General features: G+C 31.8%; 2 protein-coding genes across 2 annotated transcripts in view; one reads left to right on the plus strand and one right to left on the minus strand.

Annotated features, from left to right (window-relative positions):
- Positions 1 to 1,010: 1,010 nt before the first annotated feature.
- LOC131853244 (uncharacterized) lies at positions 1,011 to 21,447 on the plus strand. Its single transcript, XM_059204085.1, has 8 exons — positions 1,011 to 1,097; positions 8,705 to 9,165; positions 16,148 to 16,341; positions 17,320 to 17,476; positions 18,545 to 18,710; positions 19,393 to 19,580; positions 20,303 to 20,485; positions 21,120 to 21,447. Exons 2-8 carry the CDS (start codon positions 9,004 to 9,006, stop codon positions 21,309 to 21,311), a joined length of 1,242 nt encoding a protein of 413 aa, XP_059060068.1. The 5' UTR covers positions 1,011 to 1,097; positions 8,705 to 9,003; the 3' UTR covers positions 21,312 to 21,447.
- A 4,409-nt stretch (positions 21,448 to 25,856) lies between these two features.
- The window catches only part of LOC131853243 (nose resistant to fluoxetine protein 6-like), a 36,920-nt gene continuing 35,341 nt past the window's right edge, over positions 25,857 to 27,435 (minus strand). The window contains exons 11-12 of the mRNA XM_059204084.1: positions 26,941 to 27,037; positions 25,857 to 26,217 (exon numbers count right to left, since the gene is read on the minus strand). Coding sequence (XP_059060067.1) covers positions 26,186 to 26,217; positions 26,941 to 27,037 — 129 coding nt within the window. The 3' untranslated portion in view covers positions 25,857 to 26,185. The remainder of the gene's footprint in view (positions 26,218 to 26,940; positions 27,038 to 27,435) is intronic.

Below are 27,435 nucleotides of genomic sequence, written 5' to 3' on the forward strand. Positions count from 1 at the left end.
TAGTATAAAAAGCTGCTCGCTTTATTACGTATACTTATAATACGGATTTTTATAATTATATATTAAAAAAATTGGTTATCTACTATATTTTTTTATAATCGGTAACAACACAAACACGTAGTTTCAATCACAGTAAAGCTTTGCTACTTATTAGTAGATATCTAATATACATACATAAATACTTTATTTATGTAAATAAATACGTAATATAGAAATGTTTGTATTGTGTTGGAATCAAATCTGCAATCATTGGAAAGAAAGCAGTATGCGGAACTGATTCTTGATCACCGAGGTGGTCAAGAAAGCATAGCTATTGCTTTGACCTCGATGATTGTTTTAATCCATTGTTTATAGGTTCTACCACAACCTAATAAAACAAATGAAAGAAACTAAATTGCATAAACTTTATCATTTTAAAAATGCATCATAATATTCCTTCAAATTTATTAAACGTAATAGCTTAATATACACAAAAATATATATTGGAAATATAAACTTATTTATTGTTTCTATACAAGATACATATGCGTAAGTATCCGCAGATAATTTCCACTTCAATCGATAATCACCCCCTGACTACCACTTATCCTGTTCAATCCAATAATTTTCTCACTTTATCATTCTGAAATCCTATCTATCGACAAATAAATATTTTTCCTTATCAAAATTGGGGATAACAGAAGTCGCTATGTCAACATGCAATAAGCGCCTGGCTGTATGGGTAAACGGTACGATAGTCAAAGCTCGTAAGCCTCAGTTGCTATCGGTTCAGTGTAGACTCCGCACAAATTGTGGACCAAATAAATGTAACACGCTAAATACGTATTCACGTTCGCGGTATATTTGTGTTCGAATATTGAAATAAAAAACTATTTTGTTTTCTTTTTAAATTGAATTTAGAACACAATGTTTATAATCTGTGGAATGAATTATGTTGTCGTGTGATGTTGTTGGAATTATTTTCGAAATATAGTTCGAAATTCAAATATTACTAATTTGCAAGTCGTATAGTTGTAAAATTTTATTTGAAACGAAGATTTATGTTTTGAATCTTATCTTATGTCTGGAGTATAAAATAGATCTTGTAATACCAGCAGGTAGCTATTTATTTACATAAATAATTTGTTTCCATTCCTACTCTTATATACGTAAAGTGGCAGCGAAAATTGATCTAATCACTGTCTTAGAAATTTCTAACGTTTAGAAGATATTGTAAAACGTTTTAAAATTCTATATGAATATATGTCCCTATGACAAATTTGTGTATATAGTTTTATTCCAATATTTGTCATAACATAACTCGGTATTAATTTTCCATCGACTTAAAAAACAGGAACGTGTTTTCAATTCTTTTGCATTTTTTTATGAGTCTTTTAAATTTTTTTTCTATATGAACAGATTTAGAACTTTTATATTTGCTATTTGTTTCCAATGTGTTCTCGTGTGTTTTCATTTTTATTAAGATTTTTAGTAACCAGAAGCATTTGAATTGCCCATTAATGTGAAGTTCGTCATTTCGTAGCCTGTACAAATATAATTACTTTATTTCAAGTCAGGTTTAGCGTGGTCTGTATATGTATAATTATTATATATGAAAAGAAATTTAAATTATTAGGCTATCCAATATAGGTAATAAATACAGAACTGCTAGTCATATTGGTCTTTGTAGTAAATAATAATAAATCTTTTGTCAATACTCACAAAGTATATAATAAAAAAATAATCATGATGCTTACCTACGAAACATCGATTACAAATATTACGAAGTTATGAGCTAAGTTATAGCTATTTGTATATAAGGAATTGCTTAAATTTTGTAAATGCCTAAATGAATATAGCGTAAAATACTTACTTTTTGTTTAATAAAATCAGTTAAATAGGTATCTATTATGGAAGTAAGTTAATGATTTATTTCAACACTGTCGTCTCGGATGCTTCTAACTAAGAGTCATTAACACAAAAATGTAGGTGACCAACAGAGAAACAAAGAAGTCTTTTGTAACTTAACTATTATTCAATCTTTTCTTTGGGAATAAAAACTTAGATTACCACTTAGATACGCGACGAGACTGTCTGATGCTAACTTTTTAACCGGCGTGCTATTCTATGAAGTCTTACATCGTTAATTGTTTTGTTTTTACCATAACTAATAATGGTCATATTGTTGTGTGTGATTTAGTGCTTTTGCCTACTTTGTATAATAAGTTGTTAATTTTTTTTACTTTTTAATACGCAAAGTAACCATTTCAAATTAAAACAAATATTTGACTTTTTTTTAAATATAACTGGATTGATGTCGACCCATATAATGAACAGTATTTTTTTATTATGACTTTATAGAAATGAAAACACCACGGACATGAGACTTCATGAAATCTATACATACATATATTACGCATGTCGTACTCCTTATGCCTTAAGTTTTTGGTGTGTGTAATTTATATAAATTACACACACCAAAAACTTAAGGCAAGCTATATGTAATTTTTTTTATTACTTTAATTATTTTCTATATATTATATTTTTTTTGCTTGTTTTTGTTTCTGTAGTAGAAGCACAGAATAAATATATTTTTCTTTTTTAATAGTTCACATGTTTTAGTATTGTGCGTAATTTGATCTATTTTGTGTAATATTGAAAGGTTATAATTATAAGTAAGTTTGACCTCAATATTTACATTGTTAAATGCCAAATATAAAATGTCAAACTCATGCAATAAATATGATGTTTAAACGATCATACAATCACGCTATTTGCAATCATCTGACCATGAGTTATTAATGTAATTAGATACGTATAAATGTATATATCTTATAATATATACATATATATATATATATATTTTTTTAGATGCATAGTATAAGGGATATATAGGTATACGGAAATTATGTAACTGATTATTTTGTTTGAATATTTGTTTATCTGATTTTTGGTTCATGGTTGTAGGTGCGTAAGTTAGACTGACAGGCTATTTAGTAGTAAAAATTAAGTACAATAACTTAAATAGAATTAAATAAATAAAGTTGAGGGTTTTTCAAGTAACCTATATTATAGGTAATGTTACTTAACAATATGTGGAATAATATAAAAGAAACAACAACTGTGCACGCGAACAAAACTAATATATTAATGAAATCCATTCAACCGGATAAGCTTAATTGAAATCATTATCTACTAGTCTAGAAAAACTAAAGAAAGAAAGAAAGCGGGAATAAATGACAGAAAAAAATATTAGCACAAGTGTAAAACGTTTAAAATATTTTTAATCGACTGCCAAAAAAAGGAGGCATACAATTGAATAGTATTATTTTTTTTGTGCACAATATCTTAGCGGAAACTGATTGGTATTACACAGCTAAGATAATATTGTATTACCAACTTTTTGCTAACAATTTACCATGTTAGGTCAACCTCCACAGTTCCGCCCTGGAAACCATCGTCCTTAATTCCTGGTGCCCCGCCAGCGTAGACGGGTGCACCATTCCATTATCATCCATTAAGAAAAAGAATATCCACACATATAAAATCTTTACAAACTTTCACACTTGTAATATTTAAATTAATTGAAAATTTAAACAGTTCAGGATGTAAGTAGATATTTTATTAAGCCTATATGGAGTGCATAATAAATGCAGTAGTGTAGGATTCATTTATACAGAATTGATATACTGTGCATATTAGTATGCACAATACCTACACAAGAAATAGATTAGCATACCAGCCGAGTTACTGAATCGTTATGGGAAATGTAGATTGCAATGCTATTTATGGTGCTTTTTTGCTATCTGGCCTATCTAATGACTAACTAACGGTTGACATAACAGCATTCTATATTGAGTTCCTTACCTTTTTATGTATTTATTCAAAGTAACTATTATTGGCTATACTATTCAGCTGTTATTAATGACCCTGAAGAACTTGTGAAGAATGAAAATATTCACTGAAGTTTTTCAATATCTTTAGAGCTTGTCCTAGAGATTACACTGTCACGCTTCCGCTAAAAAGTATGGAATGTATTAATCTAGAATAACATATACCTGTATACCTACTTATTTCATTCGAATCCGGACAGTGGTTTTAGCGAGTACGACTGATTAACTACTCATCCTTAAATACTTTCACTTAGAATTCATAGTCAGATTTTTGTATAAGTTTCTATGTAAAGAAGTCAAGACTGAAATATATAAATGTTATTTTAGATAAAATTAATAATTTAAATAATGTACATAAAATATTTCATTATTATTTAAAAAAATATTCTAATTAAAATAGTATTGTAAGAAAAATACAAATAATATACAATAATAACTACATAAGTAAATATAAAAACCTTTGCACAGCCTCCGACTGATTCCCTATACTATTCAAACGAGGCTCAAATCCAAACAAATGACGAAGGTCTGAGCCTAAGTTAGCACCCTTAACAGAGTAAAGTCGTATCCATTACGCGGGGGTTGCCATTAAGTCTCACCATATCTAAGTACTGCCTTTGCACTCGCTTCCATTTTCCATTGCATTATAATAGTTTAAAAAAGGAAAGAAAAACGTAGTCAATATTGTCATATTAGCTAAGCTATGTTTCGAATTAGGGTGCGATTATGCATTACAGGATATGAGGCATGACATCATAGTCCTCTAGAATGGCAATGCATGATCGTATGGCTATCACACGATAGCGATGTTCGTAGTGCCATTACATCTATGACATAATATTACAATACAGGGGATGATTACTGTTTACGATCAGTTCGGCCGTCAGATTGTTTGCCATTCCAATTATAACAAAAATAGACATATGTATAGTACATATTATGTACTGTTAATACGTCTAAAAACAGTGGTCAATTTCTATTGAATAGATTGTATACCGATTATTATCCTATCTCAGCCATGCATCAAGTTAACGGTGACAGCGATCTCTAACAGTCCTTCCGCGTTCTCAACATAACAAATTGTGAAGCGTAATCAAGTTTTAATTGATTACTTAAATAAGCTACGAATTTTGCGGACCTGTATTATATTAATAGGAATATTTATAGCAGCCATAACTTTGGGGGTTATTACCTTATGAAACATTATGAAATCTCTGATATTATAGCTAAATAAACTCATCGTTTTATGGAGTTATTAATGGACTTTTAATATCATTATAAATTTTACTTAGCTTAGAATAATCAGTCGGATAAATCTTTGTAGACCTAATTCTGGCCTCTATTCCTATTATGACATTAAATTAGAAAGATGTTACCAGGAAAGTACAAGAAACTGCGTACTATGATATTTTTTATAGGGGACAAACGACATGCTCGTTTGTCCCCTGGCTCACCTGATGATAAGTGATTATCGCCGCTCATGGCCACACAAGGGGAATTGCAAGTGCATTACCGGCCATTTCAGAAGGAATAAGCTCTTTTCTTACAACGCTCTATTTGTTTACCACGTAATTCATTACTGTATTACATCTCTTGCATTCTAGCTGGTTCTTTGAATCAGAGAAAGGTAGTAGTAGGCTGGCCAGCCTCAAGGTTTTTAAAAGTGTTCTTGTTTTTTTTAGGTCACAAACATTGTTTCCTTTTTATTGCCTTCAAGTGTAGCCCTGCGTTAATTTTTCTTCGCAACGTGAGCGAAATATGTATTCTTACTGTTTTTTTTACAAGACATCTGTTGCATTTTATTGAATGTACCTACTAACGGTGGGAGGATCTGCGAACTAGTTCGTAGTTCATCGTTAGGAGCGGTCTTCCGAACTACTTTGTACGTTCGTGAACTACACAAGATTAGACGATACATTTCGGTTTTAAATGCGAGGTTCTATTATTGTCCACGAAAAAATTGCGTCATTATGAATATATGAAATATGAAATCTCTGTCAAAGTAATATCCTCTAGCACCTTGAATAAATTACTTAATAAAGCACATGACATTTAAAAAAATAACATTAGTTATTTCTTTAGATCCCGCTATTTCCTTCTATTTGTACCAAGTCCAGTCTTTTGCACGCAATCCTCCAAGAAATAAGTGGGTTACAATAATCGCAGTCTATTTCGACACTTTGCTTGGATGGGCGGGCATGTAACGGTACAGAAACCGTTGGCATTACGATAGATTACTCTCGTCTTGTAATGAAATACTGTAATGAACATCCGCAATATTATAACAATCATACCACCTGAATAATGATAATGATAATGATATGGTATTTGATAATGATTATATGTTTAAATTTGAAGATTTCATTGTTGATAGTTGAATGACCCTCAATCCTTTATTTTTCAATATGCTTTGAATATTATTAATTTAGTTTGTATATGTTATATACTACACATTTACCTGTTACTTGGCAAACAAAATCCAATTAGGTTAGTGAACAAAGAATTCTGTCTGGAAATCCCTACTTCACCTTAGTTTCCAATTATTATTTGCGATTTAAGATGACCTATATTATATCCGTCCAAGGACGGACGGACCAGCTATTACAAGTAATAGTTGTATCCTATGAAATTTCAATTCAGACGTTTAGTCGTGAAAAGGTAACAGGTAAACAGACAAACTCACATACAGACAGATTTATAAAATTAATGTGTGTGCTGTATCTAATAGGTAATAAGTTGTCTCCATGTAGCGATGAACTAAGAATACAATTTGTCACTGTTACCTGTGATATTATAGTACTTATCGTTTAAAGAATATCGTAAGAGATGAGCAAACAAACATCAATATGTTTGTATTTTTTTTTAGTTTTGACATTCGAATTTTTCTTGAACAAACTCGAAATTGAACTTATTATTACTACGATACCTATCTGCTTCAGTGTAATAATAGTGGGATAAATTCTTTTGTTACAAGAAACCCATGCTCAGCTTTGGGACTCTAATGGGAGCGAGAGGAAGGCTTTACTGCATAGTAACCACCTCCCCTCGCATGGGGAATGTGATCCAATTACTAGCAATGTACTTTATTATCTAGAAACGATTCTCTATAATGGAATAACTGACCTGACCTTATGGTCTGGAAGATGGATAATTCAATACTTCGCAATAAAAAAAATGGTTGTTATGCTGAATGTGTTACCAAGTAACTAGTTATATTAGGCATTATAGTTTTTATATCAAATAAAAGATGAAGTATCTCTTCTGCCATCAATAAATGTCACTCGTCTATTATATAAGGTCATTAATATTCATTAAAGGTCAATATAGTCAAATTATGTCACTTGTTTTTTAAATTGAATCTAAATGCTTCTTTAGACTTGTAAAATAAAATATGAACTTAATAAAATATGCTTAGTGATCACTACAATACGTACAATTACATAAAAAATACTATACTTGTTTAAAAATAATAAAAAATGCCTATTTTAATAATTTCTCCTTTTATCATTATCAGCTAGTAACTTGTTCAGTATTTTATTTCCAAAAGATTAGAGATCGCTACAATAACTGCATTCGTGTAAAACCTAGTTGGTTCGTTAGTACTGATACAGATTGAGGAAAATATTTGCAATTTGAATTTGAGAAACATATAAGTGGTGTGTAATTGTTGTTTCGCACGACATGTAGAAACGTTCGGTTTTATTGAGAAAACACCAATAAAACATTGGTGTTGAAATATGAGCACGGACTTTTTCATGTTATTACATTGTGCATTGGTAATCGATATTGAATTATATGAGAATTGAACAAGTTTTCTCTGTCCGATGCAGTGATTGAAGTTTGTGAACTATTTACAAGTAGATCGTTGATTAATATATTACTATAATTATTACGTACATCATAGTCTATTCTGTTTCTTTTGCTTTCTTAATCTGTTTTTAAGTAGATTGTTGATTAATGTATTATTAGTTACGAACTTTACATTGTATTCTGTTAGTTTTGCTCCTCCTTTTATTCGGTATTGTAATTAAATTAGTTTGTTGTAATATTGTATTCTAGATTAATGAATAAGACATATATAGTAGAATTAGAATTCGTAGAATAGTTAACCGCTTCCCCTACCATTAGGTATACGCTGGAGGGGCGCCAATAGAAGACAGATAGGATGAGACATATTAAGTGTAATGAATCCTACGGAAACTAATATGATTTCTAAGGAGACGCAGAATTGTGTTCTAGGGATATCTGATAGAGTACATTATTATCTGGGCCAATAACACCTTCGTTAGTATTGTTTTATATATCATACGCGGTTAATTTAAGCAAAGACCTCTTTGAAATGAGACCTGAGTATGGCTGTACATAGGTTGCCGCGTGTGCATTTGGAAATTCTATCAAGTCAAATGTCGACAATAAATAAAATATTTATACAACGTTTTAGTATTCCATTATTTATAATAGTTTAATATTTGTATATAAAATAAATATCAGATATTACTACAATAATTGATCACTTGGGGGGATAGTCTCTTAGATATACATATATGTCTTATAAAAATAGTTTTATAATATTTCTTGAGGTACGCTTATACGACTTTATTACATGTCAGGAAAATAAGAAAAGTTAATAAAAATAAAGTTGTAAAGATTATTCAAGGGACTGTATAAGTAAAACGGTAAACATTGAACGTAGAGTACTTGTTTAAACTGTCAACACCAGTCAACTTGCATTTAGTATAATTTGTATCGAAATTTAAAATAATTCCAAGATACGTGTAGTTGCTTGGTCACACTTGTATTATAAACATTATAATTTTATTATTTTAAACCAGTATACACGAATTGACCTCAACAGGTCACTGGAAGTGATACGTAATTTATTAAGCAGAAACCGGAAAAAGCTGGGTCATTTGTTGAATAATGTGATAGTAAAGATATGTTAAAATGTAAAAATACGTCAAAAACATTTAAGTACATATGCATATGATGAAAAATACTATGTAAAGATATATTTTTCTAGTTGTGGTCGATTTTAAAGGTACTTTAAGTAGTGTTGTGAATGTACTGGACTGAGGAAGTGAAGTCATATGTGAAAATGTGAATATTTTAAAAGTTTCGACTGTTGTAAATCATGGCTGCGTGGGTATGGTTTGCTGCAATGTTGTGTGGTACCCAGGCGGCAGTGCTGCCGCCACCGTGGGCGGATGTCAGGAAGAATCCTTGTGCGGCACACCCAAGGGGCTGGCTGATGCTGTACTGGCCAAACGATGGAAAATGTTACACCATTTACCAGGTTCGTATATCATATATTAATTATACTAGAGGTAGACTGTTAAAACTCGTCTGCGTAGGCACCTCAGTATCATCTATTTCAGCCGAAATGCTGCTTTTTTTATAAGCTACGTTTCCGTTGTAGGGTGCAATTTAGGCAATGAAATTATAGGATAAGAGTCAAGTATTTTTTATATTTATCTTTATTTATATTTAAAATATAAAATATTATCTTTTTTATAGATAGATATAGGCATTATATACATGAAAATTGTTTTAAATTGATGTATTTTATATCGTCAACCTTAGGTGTACCGTTACGTAGATTTTGCTAGGCATAAAATTTGATTAATATATATGTATAAAAAGTATACAAATATAATTATAAATGCACCACACTTATATAGAATCAGAATACATGACCAATATATCAGACAGACAGAATTAAAAGTCAGTTAATAGGTACGTGAATTTATATTTTAGTTATTTTCATTTATTTAGACATTATACTACATATATGAAAATATAATATGGGCCTTAGATTTATATTTTTACGACTTAAATTTGAATAAAAACTAGACAAGATTAGCCAAAATGGGCATATATGGCGGGCGGATGATATTATGCCGTTTATTTCTATCTAAACGATATGTTGCAATGAATGACTAGTTATAATCCAAATTAAACCAAAGCTGTAATGTAACAAGACACTAAATAGAAAAACATAAATCCCCAAGATGTGGGCACGAATGACAAAGAGAATGCTCCACTTTCGCTTACACAAGACGTTTTGTTCATTAAAACTGCAATCAATAGATTAGTAGACCAAAAACATAACGTTCTAATGAAAAATTATAACGATATATTGAATAATATACCTATACTCTACACATTATACATTTGTTTATTTTGTTATTTACGACGTCTGTGGATTTGTGTTCATGAGTGTAATTGTTTTTATCGCCCTGGGTTTTTTTCTATGTATATCGTGCATGTATTTACGAAAAAAATATCTAAATATTTATATCAGTTGTCTAATATGTACATATAATAATCCATAATTTTTGCACCGTGCGAGGAATCAAATCCGCGGCCATCGGAAGTAAAGCGGTGTGCTCAACCGCTAGACCACCGAGGTCGGCAATAGGATAGGAATAATCTTTATAGGATTAACATAGAACACATACGATGTGCCAATTCTCACGGTCCGTTGTTATACTTCCTCTATTTATTATCTTTATGCATTTTTAGATTAAAGCTTGTATTAACAGCAATAACGTACTATACAATTATGTCAATTATCTGATCTTCAAATTAGAGTACTATGTTATGAGAGAGTACAAGAAAAAACAATGTGGTAAAGAATTATTTAATACATTATATACATTTCGACGGCCTCAACGATCTAGTGATTTAGCACAGCGCTTTACTTCCGAAGGTCGCGGGTTCAATTCCTCGTACGGTAGAAACAAAGTATGATTGTTTGTATCGATCTGGGTATTTTCTATGTATATTATATATGTTTTCACAAGAAAAATCATATCACTTGTCTAATACAAGCTCTGTTTAACTTGTGACTAGATGACGCTGTGTGGATCGTGCTTAAGATATTATTATTATTATTATTATACATATAAATAAGTGAATATCTCTGTCACGCCTATTAGGTAATTCCACCGTAAAGCAACTTACATGCTGTGTTCCGGTTGAAGGGTGAGATATGGCAGTGAAATTGCCAAGTCGCGAAGGTCGACAATGCGCCAATAAAGGTGTCGCAAGCATTCATTGATTATGGCATATCCTTATGACTGTACATTTTATTATTATTCTTGTTTTAAAATATTTTTGTGTTTGTATGTTGGTATTATTAGCTTCGCATATAAACCTATTTTACTGGCTAAAAATAAAATTATCCGTAAGCTCTTTGTTCTCTTTTTAAAACTCATCTGAAATGTACAGGTGATCTGTTGCTTCTTAAATGTACAAATAGATGAAATATCACGTTTTAAATGATGTATTAAGGACAGTTTGTAATATTTTATTAAAAATAAATAAAAGCAGAGGTACCGCCATGCATGCGTCATGCAGCCTAATATGATTTGGCAAGACAAAGTAATTATTTGAAAATAGAACTATTTCAAAAGAAAAATCAAATCGAAAAATCGAACTATTTCAAATTATTTGAATTTAGAATGCGGAACTGTGGTTTTGCTGCACGAAAAGTGAGCGAGCGCTGCAGAGAAATGTCGCAGTTTCAAAAGTAGAATAAATTCGCAATATCATAATCTGTAAAAATAAAAGAATTCTTATGATGTTCTTAACTTAATTGGTTAATTATATCGTAATTATAATATAGTATTAATAGTGTAACACTTTTGAAATCTCAAGTATATATTCAATATAATTGCAGTTTACAAGTCTATAGTAATATGTTTAGAAATACATTATACATGGTGTTACTGGGTAAGTATTTGTCTACTAATCTAATAGCGGCAATGTCAGAACGAAACTGACGAACCGTTGCGGATGTATCACGAGTTGCGTAAGTCGGTATTGCCGTGGGCCACTTATTCCGGAAGATATAATACTGATTCAGAATGACGTCTGTCCCCAGCCTAACATAATTTTACTTATCTATTTAATCAATAGGTAAGCATATAGCATATAATATTATGTATATGTGTATTTATTATAATGTGTTTTTAAGATTTTTTATAAACAACAAAGAGATTTTAAAATTTGTTTGGGGTTATTACAAAGAAAGAAATTTGTAAGTTTCGTTGCTTAACGTATGTATGTGGTTATTTATATATGTTTCTTTTATATATCCTAGATACCTTGGACAATTCACATAACGCCATATAGTACCAAGTTAAGCAGAGCTTGTGTTATGGGTACTAGACAATTTAATATAGATATTTAGATATTTTTTTGTAAATAGTACATAGAAAACACCCAGATAATTACAAACTATCATCCTCATGAATACAAATGTTTGTACCGTGCGAGGAATTGAAACCGCAACCTTCGGAAGTAAGCCGATGTGCTAAACCATTAAACCATTGAGACCGTCAAATTAATATGTCAATATCAGCAATGTTTATAATAAACACCATAATAACGATTCAGTGATACATTACCAACATTAGTTACATTTGTCTGTGATTTTACTTAGAGTTAGATAAAAACGTTACAATGATGGACTTCCTATAAGTAATGTGGTAGGTTACTTGTTAATTGTGTGAGTTTTTTCACTATTGTCTAATGTATTGCGTACTCGCCCTAATTATATAATTCTTATAATTAGAATATAGTAATTAACGAATTAAGAGCTCCCTTTGTTAGTGAGATAGAATCAGTAGGTCAGTGGGTAATAACGAGATCGATCGGTCATGGTCTTTCACAAGTACTCGAAATGCAACCAGACTGGTCCGACCGGTATTTTAAATAATAATACACGAGGATTGCGAACATTTTTAACCCGTTATTGCTATCGGCTTTAGTAATAGCATACAGAAACCTTGAAATGTATTTATGTAGATAATGCATAAGAAATATTTTCACAGTTTTATGTCATGTAGACTTGCAAATTCATATGTGTACTTGTAGATAACGATTAGAAAAGGAATTCAATTTTGCGTAATCAAATCAAATCAAAATATTTTTATTCCTGTAGGTCTATTGCAGACTCTTGTGATTTGTCAAATCTAGCGTTAGTTCGGCGTGCTCTCAAGCTAAGAACTGACAAGAAACTTTTATCTTTTATTTTTTTGAGTAAGGTTAGTAAAGGTTACCCTTTTATCACTCTCTTCAAATGAATTTGTTTGAGATTTTCTGTTCCTTACATAAATAAAAATAATCTTGCATCCTGAATATCCTTTATGTTGCATTATATTCGGGAACTTTTAACATATGCTAGAAGCATCTTATTAAGTTCTCCAATATTACGTTTTTCGCAAATAGTAATTGCATTTAAATTTTAAAACCCGCCTTTGACATAAATCTCGATGGGTTATAATTCCTATAATAATTTAAATAAATTGGCATTATTACACCCGTATCGTGGTGTCTGTAGGCGAATTGTGGCCATTATAACGTGAAGCTTTTAATGTATTAGAGATTACTGTAATATATGTTCTAAAGGCGTTTCAGAGCTATAAAATTTTATAGTCATGTGAACTATCACGAATGCTTAAAAATATCCGATCAGAATATGAATTAGTCTGTGTAAAAATAACAATAGGCATGTTATTAGCATAATTTTGTTGACTTAAATTAGAAATTCTCACGGGAACACTATTAGCCGATATTCTGAGGAAATTCCATAGGCTACGGTAACCGTTTATCATCAAACGGGCCGTATGCTTGTTTGCCACCTACGTGGCATAAAAAAATTAAAGAATCTAATGTTCGGTAGAAGATTAAGCATATTTTTTTTAATTTAGAAAGCCTCAGTAGTCTAGCTCACCGTTTTTTATTCTGATTGATTTCTAAGTTTTATTATTTGTATTGATCCGGGTGTTTCCTATGTATATTATGTATTTATAGAAAAAAATATTTCTATCAGTTGTTTAGTACCCATAATAAAACTCTGCGTGCTATATGGCGATGTGTTAATTGTCCTAGGTCATTATTATTATATTGTCAATCTTTTGAAATTGTTATTTATTCTGAAAATAAAGAATAATAAGTATAACTTCTACTTATTTATTTTCATAATTTGTTTCATGCCACGGAATATACATATGTCTACGGGGAGTCTTGACTTTTCCATCAGGCTTCAGCAGTCATAATAAATTATGAATCTTCCCCGGTATCGGTATTTCTCCACTTTCGCATTGACATACGGTTTCGTCAACCTGTCATCCGAAATTCTTTCCGTAAAAATCATCAGGTGAAGAAATAAGTTTGAATATAAATGAATATGCAATAAGACACAAAGGTCGTTTGTCGACTTTGCAACAGAAATATCCACCTAACGTGTTTCCTGCAATAGAGTTCAGGGGTCGGGTTATGCAAACTGTATACTGTCAGGCTATAGTTATTAATTTATTTGATTCCATAAACAAAATAATAGTGTTTATTTAGTTTTTTATTAAATGTTATTTCTTTTAATTTAATGATTTTTATTCTTTAACCTATTTCAATTGCCGAGTAGCTTGTGTTGTTTGTGAGGTGTACTCGTATTTTGGTTATACGGAAAGATTGGTATATATGGAAAATACAGGATAAGAGGCATGGCATCTTACTTTGGAATAGCAATGCACAGGTGTCACATTATAACATGATGACCGTAGTGCAGTTAATGTGTATAGGTGACGGTTACCATATACCATCAGGTGACTGTCAGCTTGTTTGCCATTCCAATTCCATAAATATAAAAGTATAATTAAATTTTCGTTTTAACAGTGAATGCAGACTGGATATCAAAGGATGAAACAGTTTATTAGGTAAAATAATTAATCAGTGATTAATACGTAATTACTAATGTTCATCAGAGTGCCTATTCATATATAACTGATTTGAAAAAATATATAATTGAAATGGTAACCACTTAAAAGATCGTGCTAAATAACTTTTTTAGGTTGATTTTACAACAGTTAATGTAACTGTCTTTCACTAAAAGTGTTAAAATGTCAGCTGTACGATACTGCTTGCAGAATATAAAAATAGATATGCTAGTTTAAATGCTACGTAATATATGCGTGATTATTTATTCAAATCACAAAGTTGGAGCCTGTACTAAATTCTTTTGTGGTCTTAACACGTAATTTTGCCCGCCATAGGCGCCATAACATCTATTTTCAACTATACTGTAACGTAATATATCTATTTAATTAGCTAATTTAAAGTTCATTTCACATTGCTTGGCATCTATTTATACTTACTATGTAGTATATAGGATACATACATAAAAAAAAATAATTTTTTTTGCAATGGATTATACCAGTATATAATTCATAACACAGAACAATTTTAATGAATTTTAATGGATTGGTGTTCCCGTCTGTGCTATGCTAACGTAAACCGTTAAATCCTCGCACGACACCAGTGGAGAGTGATAAGATGATTAGGTCAAGTCAGCACATCATGATAAATTCACCAGAAATTCAGGAACTCTTCACGACGATTTCCAGGATCAACCGCGTGGAGGTCAACCTGTCATGGTACAAGTAACTAAGACTATTTGAGAAACTAGATACAGAGAAAAAGTTCCTCAGTTTTCTCTTTCTAATCTTTCTCAAAAAGACAGGGATTGCTAGTAACTTCCATTACTAGTAATATCTCATGTTTTGTCTTGGCCTTACAAAGGCTATGCTAACCTTTACCATGACTGTAAACTGCCAACTAGGTCGAGGTAACGTGATCAAGACCAAAGAAATAAAAAAACATGCATTTCATCTTAAAAAACTGTAGTCATCTATAACCACGTTTTTATGTATTAAGTATGTGTTTATATTAATATGAGCTTTAAATATAAGACAATAAAGATAGTAATTCAAAGGCAACAGTATTTTCTGTCATACTAATAATAGTCAATACCAATGGTGTTTATTTTGTACAGTACTTACTTATATAATTAAAGATATAAATAAGAAACACATTGTATATAAAAAAGGAACATAAAATATTAATACAATTAACCTAGTTGACAAAAAAAGAGAATTAGGAAATAAATTAGTCTAGTACATAATATTTCAAGTTATCATGTTAGTTTCTATACTTCTCCGAAAGAGCTTAACAGATTTTGATGAAATTTTGTATGTTTACTCGGTAGGTTTGAGAATTGGTTGTCGTCTATTTTTAGGGGTACTAAGAGATAAGAGTAGCATATCTTACAAAAACATTTTGATTGGTAATTTATATTTTTTTTTTATGATATGGTATTAAAATACATACAACCCTAAAATTTCACCCTTCTACTCACAACTCCTATTAATAGTGCAAAACAACGTTTGGCGGGTCAGCTAGTTTTAATATAGATATTTCCCGTGATTTTTCAGAAAGGATACCCCTGTCCAGATACACAAGAGCTCAGTCCAGCTCGGTGGGGCGGGCGGACGGTGGCCGAGTGCAAGTGTCCTCCGGGTACTGCCCAACTGCCACACACCACCACCTGCCACAAGTTGTTCGAGCGAGGACCGTGCCAACCAGGAGAGTACTTCGCGCCTGTAGAGGAATCATTTAACAAGCGAGGGTAGGTAAGCATCATAATGTATATTAAATATTACAAATTTTAGGAAAAGTGGTTTGACATAGAGTACTAGGCTCTAATGGCAACGCATGAGTGGTATCACGGCTGTTATATGATAACGTGATGTTCATAGTGTTGTATATGTGTTTAGGTGCCAGTTACTTACCACAAGGTGGGCCGTCAGCTTACTTGCCATTCAAATGACACAAAAACGAAAGAAAGAGGATTTTGTTACGTGGAACGTAATGTCCAGCCCGCGACTACACGTATATCTTTTTATTTATAAGCCGACTGGAATAAAATATACTCAACATTTTAAGTGAATCCCAGTGAAAACCCAACCTAAATCAGTTAAGCCATTTCTGAGATCAGCGCGTAGAAAAAAAAACTGACAAACAGACAAAAAATTCTGTTTTGGGGTTAATTTTAATAAAATTACTCAAATAATAATTTAAAAATAATTTATTCTTGTAAGACATTTAAGTCATTTATGCAAATCGAGTTTTAAGTATTAATAATTTTTGCCTACAGACACTTTATTATATGTATAGACTAGCTGTACTTGCGGGTTCGTCCACGTGGAATTAATGTATATTTTTTAAATATAATAATAAATTTTCTAATATAGAAGTAGCTTAAGGTACTCTTATAACATTAGCTATATGCGTTTGAAAGTCCAAAAGGTGCAGAAGTTTCAGATTAGCAAAATCAAACAGACAGACAAAGATGAATTTAATATGAATTTTTTGATGTAAGTGTTGTATATACTTTCATATGCATTTAGTGAACACTTGTTACTTTTTCTTTAATTACAAATAATCACTTCAATGTTATTTATTTGTATAGATAAGGAGTTTTCATTGATTCAATAAAACTATTATCCTTATATATTAAGCATCCTTCTGGTAAAACCCAAGTTCACCTATACAATTACAATTGGTAATATTTCGAAATGGTCCAATTGGTCATTCCGTGTTGCAGCGAACGGCAAGGCATGTGCGTGCGTCCTCAACAATGCGCGGACGAGACCTTGCTCTACTGGCCTGCGGATGGCCGGTGCTACTACCGCCTGAGTCAGGGCCCCTGCTACACCGGATCTATATTGGATCTGGGTGACGATGGGCTGGCTAATTGTACAGTAGGTTTCCTTTTTTTATACCCCAATAAGTAAGTAAGCATATAGGCACTGTAGACTATGGATGATTGAAAAAACCATAGACATCACGGGCATCTTGTTGACATTAAAAGAGCGATACGCAAGTTTCTTAATCGTTCTTCTTGTGATGAGACAGCTTTCCGAAAGAGCGGTAGATTTGAAAAATAAAGAAAGACTATTATTCGAAAGTACTTAAATGTAAGTTCATTTGAAAGATTTCACAATTTTATTCTATTCTACTCTTATAAGGGTAAATTGGGAGAAGGGTAAACCAATGGGTTTAATGGCTAGCCAAGTATAGTACATTAGGTCGACTTCCACGCGGCACTGAAAGTCATCGTAGGTTAATTCCTGGTGAATTCCCCAGGATAGGATAACTGATTTGACTTCATGCTCATTTTATCACCATCCACAATACAAACAAAAAACACCGTTAGTAATATGGAAATCCCATGTCATTTCATCCGAAATTGTAAGTGTTAGTTTGCGTATAAACTAATTCATCTTATATTGTGTACTCACATCTAGTAGCAACATTATATCTACACATGTACTATCTTCCGTTTTTCTGCAGTCTGGGAATAGTTAGGCTACTAGGTATTAGGATTATACATTTTGTCATTTATAATTAAGAATTTGAGTTCATTTTTAAATGCATTTACTTTGGCAATCATGAAAAGTATTTTAAAAGTCAGCAGGAGAAGGTTATCGAAAACGATTTTATGAGATAAAGGATATTATAATCATATCTCAGATAATTTACACCGTCAAATAATATATACATTTTTTGTAAGTAAATACATATATATAGATATAGAAAACACCCAGACCGATATAAACAATCATACCCATGAATACAAATGTTTCTACCGTGCGAGAAATGGAAGCAACGATCATGCGAGTGCTAAATCCACCAGACTACCTAACTTGGTCCAGATATTCTTGGTTAAGCTTAATTAAAAAAAAATATTAGAGCCATTACAAACCTTGCTTATTTTATATCGATTATAATATGTTCTAGGTTCTCAATGTTTTTATTCTTTATTGCAGTGTGCCTCGGACGGTCCTCACTATTGGGATGCTGACGGAGGGTGCTACGCTCATTATTCCAGAGGTCCTTGTGAGAAGGGGCAGCTGTTCTTGCCAGGTGCGAAGTGTGGCTGCGAGAGCCATCTACCTCATTATCATAATGGTACTGGTGCCTGTTACGAATTAGGTAAGTTTGGAAGACATTTTCATAATATGTTTATTACTAAATATTACTACAGAATAATCAGGTTGTGAAACGCCAATTTCTTAGTGAAGTTTTTTTAGAGATATTTGCGTGAAGTTTTCTAAAAAAGACCTAATCAGGTCTTTTATTTACTTGATACCCAGTATTAGATGATATTCAGATTAGGAAGCCTTATTTGCAGAATGTCTAAGAATCAAACGGCCAAAAATCAATACATATTCTAAATATCTGAATATCTATTAAGAATATTTTGACGGCCTCAGTGGTCTAGCATCACTTAAGTTTCGATGGTCAGGGGTTTGATTACTTGGCAATTTTTGTTTTCATGATTGTAACTGTTTGTATTGGTATGCGTGTATTCTATATATTTATCTCAGTTTTCTAGTACACATAACACAAGTTTTATTTAGCTTGGGACAGTCCTGGCTCTATGTGAATCGTCCTGAAATATTATATTATTATTAATACAGGAAAATTATCTAAATTATAATACCATCAATATTACGTTAAAATAGAAATCATAAATTGCCATAAAGCAAATCTTCCTTTACACATAACAGAATGAATAAACATTTTGATGAGACTTACTGTATTGAGATTAAATACTAAAAATATTCTTTATTTTCTGTACTTCTTTTAAATGTATATTTATTCAATATTTCAGATTCGATAGGCCCTTGTCCCAAAGGACACGTGTTTTCCATTTCGCAAATAAGTCCTTACGGATCTAAAGCCGAGTGTAAGTGTAAAGCCTTCCACACGCGAGCTGTAGACGGTGCTTGCTACAGACTGTACACGAGGGGACCATGTGCTCATGATGAAATGATCGCGAGAGGGGGGAGATGTATAAAGGTAAGATTTGGGAACTAAAGAGAAATCTCTGATATACTGATAATCACACTCTTGGCAGAATTATCGAGTTTTTCTTAGAGCTCCAATTGAAGGGGCCAGCAGTACCATGTTATCAGCATAGTTTATATCTGGATTGAGCAACACGCTTGTTCGATTTATTGTGAATTTATTTTTTACTTTCTCCCATCAGTATATTGTTATAAAATTATTTTTTCTGACTTAAGTTACTACCTTGTGGGCGACTTGTTCTCACATGCAAAAGAAACGGGCCGCGCGAGTTTTTATTTTACACTACCAGTACTCGCGTTTTCATCCGCGTGAAATTTATAGCCTATATGTAATTCTGATGTATAAGGTATATCATTGTAAAGTTTTATTAAAATCCATTCAGTAGTTTTTGCGTGAAAGAGTAAAAAACATCCATCCATACAAACAAACTTTCGTATTTATAATATTAGTAAGATGTAAGTTATTAATAAGTGTTACTTTATGTGCGGAAAGACAAAAAAACTTAAATTAAAAATGGCCCGTTGATGAATAAGATTGCTCACCCCAGACTACTTAATGGACTTATATTAGTAGACTATACTAATGACTGAACTAGACTTATATTAATGACTGAGCTCCTATTAAGCTATTGATATATAATCTAAAAAGCTGCCTCCTGTACTCTGCATTTTAAAAAGATAAAAGATTTATCATTATTATTGAAATAATTCCAGTTGCCGTGTGCCCGCGGACGTTTGTACGTCCCAGAGCGTCGGCGTTGCTATAGACCCGGTGCTCCCGAGCCGTGTCCAGTCGGTGAAGTGGTGGCATTCGACTTCGAAGCCAGACCAGCGCTTGATGGGTTAAGCCATAATGGAGTTTGTGCATGCGGAAGTGGTGTTTGTACTAGACGAGAGGTTAGTGTATAAATTCCTGTTTTTGATAAGTCATTATTTTTTTATTTTTTATGTATACTGTAGCGTCTGGACTTCGGTACTAGTATATAAGGCAAGAATAACCACTAATCGTTTATGCCTTTGTTACTGTGGTATAACGAAATCCTAAGATTATACCCGTAGGACACATAGGTCCTATGGGTATAATCTTAGGATTTCGTTTAACTTTGTAATATGACAGCTTTAGTGTTTTAACGGTTTAGCACACCGCTTTACTTCCGATGGTCGTAAGTTGATTTAATATTAAAGAATATTTATCCTTTGTCGCTTTACACAAATCAGGTGATGTAGCATCGGAGTTTACTTTTCTTATAACGAAATACGCTGTCTGTATACAATCTATTACCCGCGACTTCGTCTGCAGCAACTTTCCTACTCGTTATAGCAATCTACTTCCATAATTAAATTTCTTTAAGATCATTTTAGCAGTTTAGTCGTGAAATGGTAATAAACAGACAGACGGAAATACTCACATAATAATTTATTTTAAGATTAGTTGCTCACCAAACTTACTATTTAGAATAATAATTATTTATTTATTAGAAGAATAAGAAAATAGCGTGTATTAGTATAGGTTGTTACCTTTTGACTGCAGGTCGAAGCCTGTTCCTCCAGACGAGGGTCTGCATCATACGGCGGGGCCTGTCACACACTCCATACCCAAGGTCCATGTCCAGAATATTCCTGGCTGGTAAAAGATTCATACGGTTCAACCAAATGTCAGTGTAGACCTGGCAGGCTGCCTCCCGATTGCAGAGAAGACACAAGATTGAAATTGAAGAGCTGACACCATTGAAGATGTCGTTTGTAATGATCTCGTATATAGAGCATATTCACTTGAAAATGTCATTAAGTATTGTGGCTGTTTAGAGATAGGACCTACTTTAAGTGTTCACACATTATTAGAATCGAATGACTCGGGCGACGAGTTTTATGTAATAAAAAAAGGAAGAAAATAAATACGATTCGATGCACATAATAATTAAAAACAAAACATAAGATTATATAATTGGATTAGCGTGTGTGTAGTAAGGAAAAGTCTCCGCTCAGTATATGCCGTGACGAGGTGCCACGACGCTAGTATTCTGCGGATACCCTCATACTATACATAGACACATAAATGTATATATAAATATTCTCATATACAAAATTCTCGTGTCACAATGTTAGTTAGCATACTTCTCCGAAACGGCTTGACCGATTTTTATGAAATTTTATACCCATATTCAAAGGTCTGAAAATCGGCTACTAGCTATTTTTCATACCCCTAAGTGATAACGGGCGTCCACTCCTAACATTTTTTGATTTTCATTTGGCATTAAAAATACATACAACTCTAAATTTTCACCCTCCTATCATCAACCCCTATTTTTTAATAGCGATATTAGTACTTAAATTTATATAGCAAACAACATTTAGCACATAGCTGACAGCTCACATTTTGGTAAGTTAAAACCGTCGCTTATATACATGAACAGCACTACGGAGATCACGTCATTATATGACGCTCTTAAAACCAGTCATGTGTTCCCGTTCCGGAGAAATAAAATATCAAGCGTCCATACCCGTAATATCTCGATTGTTTTGAAGTTTTTCGGGGGTTCACTAAAGCGCTAATCGAAAGTACGAATCGTCCGACGGATCCTAGTAATGTGTGAGAGGCCTTAGTCATTAGAAAGGTACTCCGACATAGCAAGTAACAGTCGTCTTCTCACCAGTCTACCACTGTTATAATTAATAAAATATACGAACCTGGTAAATGGTGTAATATTTTCCATCGTTTGGCCTGTACAGCATCAGCCAGTTCCATGGCATGATATTGTTAGCAATGGGATAATTTTCTATATTAATATAAACAAAAATTCCAAAACTGATTAGTGCTTGCTGTATCGGAGTGGTGGTGGTAACGGTTTGTCTTTGATAGCATCAATCAAGACTGATTAATAATGGCTGTTCTTGCTTATCTAACGTTTATATAATAATAATCATAATAATCATTATTTATTTCCAATAATAAACAATTACAATTGCTGGTAACAATAAAATTAAATCGAGATAAAACGGTCTATAACTTACAGGCATTGAGTCCACCCTCTCTGCTATTCTGTTATAGCCTATGTTAGGTTTGTTATCTAACATGAGATAATCAGGAGTAGTCTGTCGATTACTGTTATAGATATACTCGACAAAGACTGCTAACAATTCCATTTGATATCACTCCCATTTCATATAATATTATCTATTATAAAAAATATTCTTTCTGAGTCTTTTCGAATTCGATATAAAATTTCGGAAAAACTTCGAAAATATTTCTTTATGTTGTTTCTTTATGTCATGAGTGTTTATTTTCATGGGTGTTAATAGAATGGTGAACCCACCTGCGCTAACGGTATACTCTGGCGGGACACCAGTGGAGGATGATATGGATAGGATGAGCATGATTAGTTAGGTACCAGACCTCAGCCCATCATGACAAATTTACCAGGAATTAACCACGATTGTTTGTAGAGAGGAACGCGTGGAGGTTGACCTAACATTAAGCAACACTTCTAGCAATCGGGCCTCTATTCCCCGTTACTAACAATCCCCTCCCCTACTTACGACTTAGAGTGTAAGAATGTGTATACAATAACGTATAAGAACAGCCATTATAGAAGAATATTTAGGAATTAACTTTTATGTGCTATTAAATTCAATGTTAATATAATATTTTGTATTAATAAGTTACATCAGTATTGAGCAATGGGCAAAACATAAAAAAGAAGGATACCCACATCAGAACTTTAACGAAAGAAGCTCACAAGGCTTGATAAAGTGATTGATGTAAGCATTGCAGAACGTAATTAGTTTTAAGTAAACAAATCATCCGATCATAATTCATACGGTCTCGGTTATCTAGCGGTTTATCATATCTAGCTTCCTATATATATATAGATATAGATAGGGAGTTCGATTCTTCGCATAATACAAACATTTATATTCACCAGACTTATTATTTGTATTGGTCTGTGTTTTTTCTAAGTATTTACAAAAAACTGTATTTAAATATTTCTATCAGTTGTTTAGTACTTATTTCAAGCTCTGCGTAGCATGGGACTAAATGACCGTGTGATTTATAAAGGTTTATTACTGTTATACTCCCAATTAGTACGAAGTTTTTCTTTCAAACGTTCAGCATATATACTGAGCCTTCATATAGTCGGAGTAATTTTTTCTACCTTACCGGTAATTATTTTTATATTACTTATTGTTGTGATTATCAAGGTCTATTATTAGATATTCGCAATTATAAAGTAGTTTGTTACAAAGAAGTTTTGCTTACAAACGGTTAGCATATGTACTGAACCTTCATATACTCAGAATTTTTTCCACCTTATAAGTAAATATTTCTCTATTACTTAATGTTGTGAATTGCTAATCAAGGTTTATCAAAACTCACATTTTCATATACTTAGAGTAATTTTCTCTACCTTAACGTTAATTATCATTCTATTACTTAATATTTCTGCTGCAATTTGCTGCTAGTCCCTAGAAATATGAATCTTGAATGTTTATCCTTCTGAAGGGCCGTGTGTCTTATATCCTCTTATATAAGAAAATAAGTGTACGATCACATATTTTTTGCCCATGTTACTTGTTGCTTCGCTTGCTGTTGACGTGGAATCCTTCTTTTTTTTAGTCCGTGGAGCTTACTTCTTATTGAGAAGTAGCTACATTTTGGTATTGGCTATGAAATAGTGGTTAATATTTTTTGGCGGGTAAAAAATTTAGGTAAACATTAGAAATAGGGGTGCATATTTTTGATATGTTACTCTTTTTGTTGTGACAATTCTTTGTCCAATGTTATGTTTTCCTATGAATGTTTACCTGTTTCTTTCTACATTTGATAGTATGTTGTAACCTGATAAAAAAAAGAAGAAAAGATTGCTAATTCTGCATTTACATATACATATGTGTTTTATATATGGTTAGTCATAAAGAATATGTAAAGACTATAATATCCCTAAAACTCAATCATTTTTCTCAAGAATTAAAGTGGAAATACATTTTTTTTTATACCACAAAGGTGATAATAAAGCATACGACCCATATAACGGTAAATAGTTACCGCCGGCGTCGACGCGGTAAAATTATATATATATATATATATATAATATAATAATACATAATAATATAATATATAATACATATTACATAAAATATATTTTCAAATTTGCACTTTGTTTATTCAGGAAACGAAATACTCGTTTCCTGAATAAACAAAGTGGAAATAAACTAACTGGCTTTTGCATTTTATGGCTAAACCTATATAAATAATATATATTTTTATAACTATTAAAGTAAATAATAGGAAGTGGTTTTTGCTACGTCTACGAGAAAAATAATGCGGTTCCCAATTACTGAGCAATTTGACTTTTACATGTTACGTTTCATTAATAAATTACATAATTAAAATACACTAATATATAATTATACATATATACATCTCCAGATAATTCTCTTATTACTTTTAAATTTGTATATTAATCTCGATTTTATATTAAATAATATATATACCTAATATTTCCATACTTAACAAATCGTCAACTATTATTTTCATAAATATAATAAAATAATTTATGAAAACAGATGATATTGCAATTTAATACTGGATTTCCCGGAAAAGGTCTATTTGTTATATTAGGTTTATCGGAAAATGTTGTGAAAAAATACAATTAAATCCTAAATTAGGAAAAAACGAAATTACTTTCCGAACAACCTAATATTTTTTTTGAAAAAAGTATTTATAAAAGATAGAACCTTTCCTGGAAAATCAGTATTGAATTGCATGCCGTCGTCGCTTTGTCCAGTTGATCAATGGTTATAATTATTATTAATTTTCGAGTAGGCGTAGTAAATATTGCTAATTACTTTTATACATACTTTATTACGTATAAAATATACTTTATTAATTACTTTTATATATTAAGATAATTGTTAAGGCTGATTAAAAATTACGTAAAAAGATATTATGATTACAATAATAAAAAAAGATATATTAATTGAGCGGAGAGTGAAGTGCGTAGTGATCTTAGAGATCAAATTTGCACTCTTTGTAACGCTACTCCTCTGTAACGGCTTGACCGATTGAGACCAAAATTTCATCGAAAGCCCAACTTCGTACCTCCATCGTTTACCTCTTAAAAAATCCGTTCGGTCAAGGAAGACTTTTTAAGAATAAACGCGCTCCGCTCAAGATGTGACCTTGTGTGAAAACAACACACCGGTACCAAACCTATGTAGTAAAAATAAGGTGGAAATTGTGTTTCTTTTTAAATAAAACTGCTAATAAGAATTTGTATTATTATTATATATCAAATGGTATTCAACTTACACTGTGGTTAAGTTTAGTTTTAGCATAATTTTAATAATTCAAGTTCAATAAGATCCTATTCAGGTCGAAGTATATGCGAAAATGTAAACGAAGTCAATAAATATAGTACTAAACCCTGCTTTATTTCATTCAAATAACTTAATCTATTCTACATTATAGTAATCATCAGGTATAAAAATAGTCAAAATCATCTACATGCTAATTACGTGAATACGTGATGTCTGGCTTAATGTTATAAATATGTACACATTAGTCTAAAACTTAATCTAGTCATTGACATTCCACTTCTATTTGTCCTTTAATTTATTCTGCGATTTTCCTGAAAAATTAAAAAATAATTATTAATCGTATTAATCTTTTTAACTTGTATTTTAAATGTTTATATGTCTAGTAGGGATCTGAGAACTATAATCTTATAGATGATAATAGAATGGTGCACCCTCCTGCGCTAACGGTATACGCTGGCGGGGCGCAATTAGAGGATGATAAGATGCTCATCATAAGGCCAGGTCAGTTAGCCCATCGAGGTATATTCACCATGAATTTATCACGATGGTTTCCAGAGAAAAATGGATCAATCTGATATGGTACATACTGATAATTGTAATCTTTTAATGCAAGTGTGTAAGGCATATAATAATAATAATCTTTATCGGAACACAAAAATAAGATTGTACAAAGTAAGATAATGTAATGATGACAGTCACATTGGTAATAATACTGAATCTATTTGTCACTGTTAAATTACATACTTTAAAAACGAAACACTGTCATAGAAGCTATATGCAATACGAGGACTCTGACTAAAATTTGGATTAGATTTGAAGATTAGACACTTAAAACAATAAATACTAATAGACAAAATAGTAAATTTTTAAAATAAAATGTTTAATTTTATCTCAAAAATTTACTATTTTGTTTAATTTGCTTTGCATAATATGGGTTTACGTACGTTGGTCTTAGGAATAAATACATAGTTCCATATTCAGGTACAAACAATACAATACAAACCTCATAATTACCTAGATAAACACGTACTTACCAAAATATATCCTGTAGACTTGATTGAATGGCATCTCAATAGCTACAGTCGTCAATATTGATATCACTAAGATGCTTAACATCTCTGGGGCGTGAACCTAAAATACAATGATACGAATTTAGTTTTAATTCGTCCCAAAACTACGGTTATGTACTACAAATTGCGACGTTAGCAGCGGTAACTAAATTATTTAACTGAACTGGACAGTAGTTGAGAACTGAACTGTTCGGATTACGGTTACTGATAATTTTATTTTACCAAACATACGATAGCATATACACGTGGTCACTACATTCTCCCTAATAATAATAAATAATGAATTTAAAATGGAATGAAATGAATCTTTAAATGAAATGAATCTATATTATTGCAATTGTAAAGCTCATTTGAAAAGAATAAGAGCTGAATTACTTGTTAGTTCTTCTTAGCTCGAAATCATTCTGAACTGACGGTAGATTTGACATATCATGAGAGACTGTACTAGACCTATATGTA

The sequence above is a fragment of the Achroia grisella genome, unplaced genomic scaffold (assembly GCF_030625045.1).
Source record: "Achroia grisella isolate CSIRO2021 unplaced genomic scaffold, CSIRO_AGI_Agris_v1 utg900, whole genome shotgun sequence".
In the NCBI taxonomy this organism is placed as follows: Eukaryota; Metazoa; Arthropoda; class Insecta; order Lepidoptera; family Pyralidae; genus Achroia; species Achroia grisella.

Coding starts and splice junctions, on each gene's coding strand:
- LOC131853244 (XM_059204085.1), top strand. CDS start 9,004: ATGGCTGCGTGGGTATGGTTTGCTGCAATGTTGTGTGGTACCCAGGCG. Junction 17,477..18,544: donor ATGGGCTGGCTAATTGTACA/GTAGGTTTCCTT, acceptor TCTTTATTGCAG/TGTGCCTCGGACGGTCCTCA. Junction 18,711..19,392: donor TGGTGCCTGTTACGAATTAG/GTAAGTTTGGAA, acceptor TCAATATTTCAG/ATTCGATAGGCCCTTGTCCC.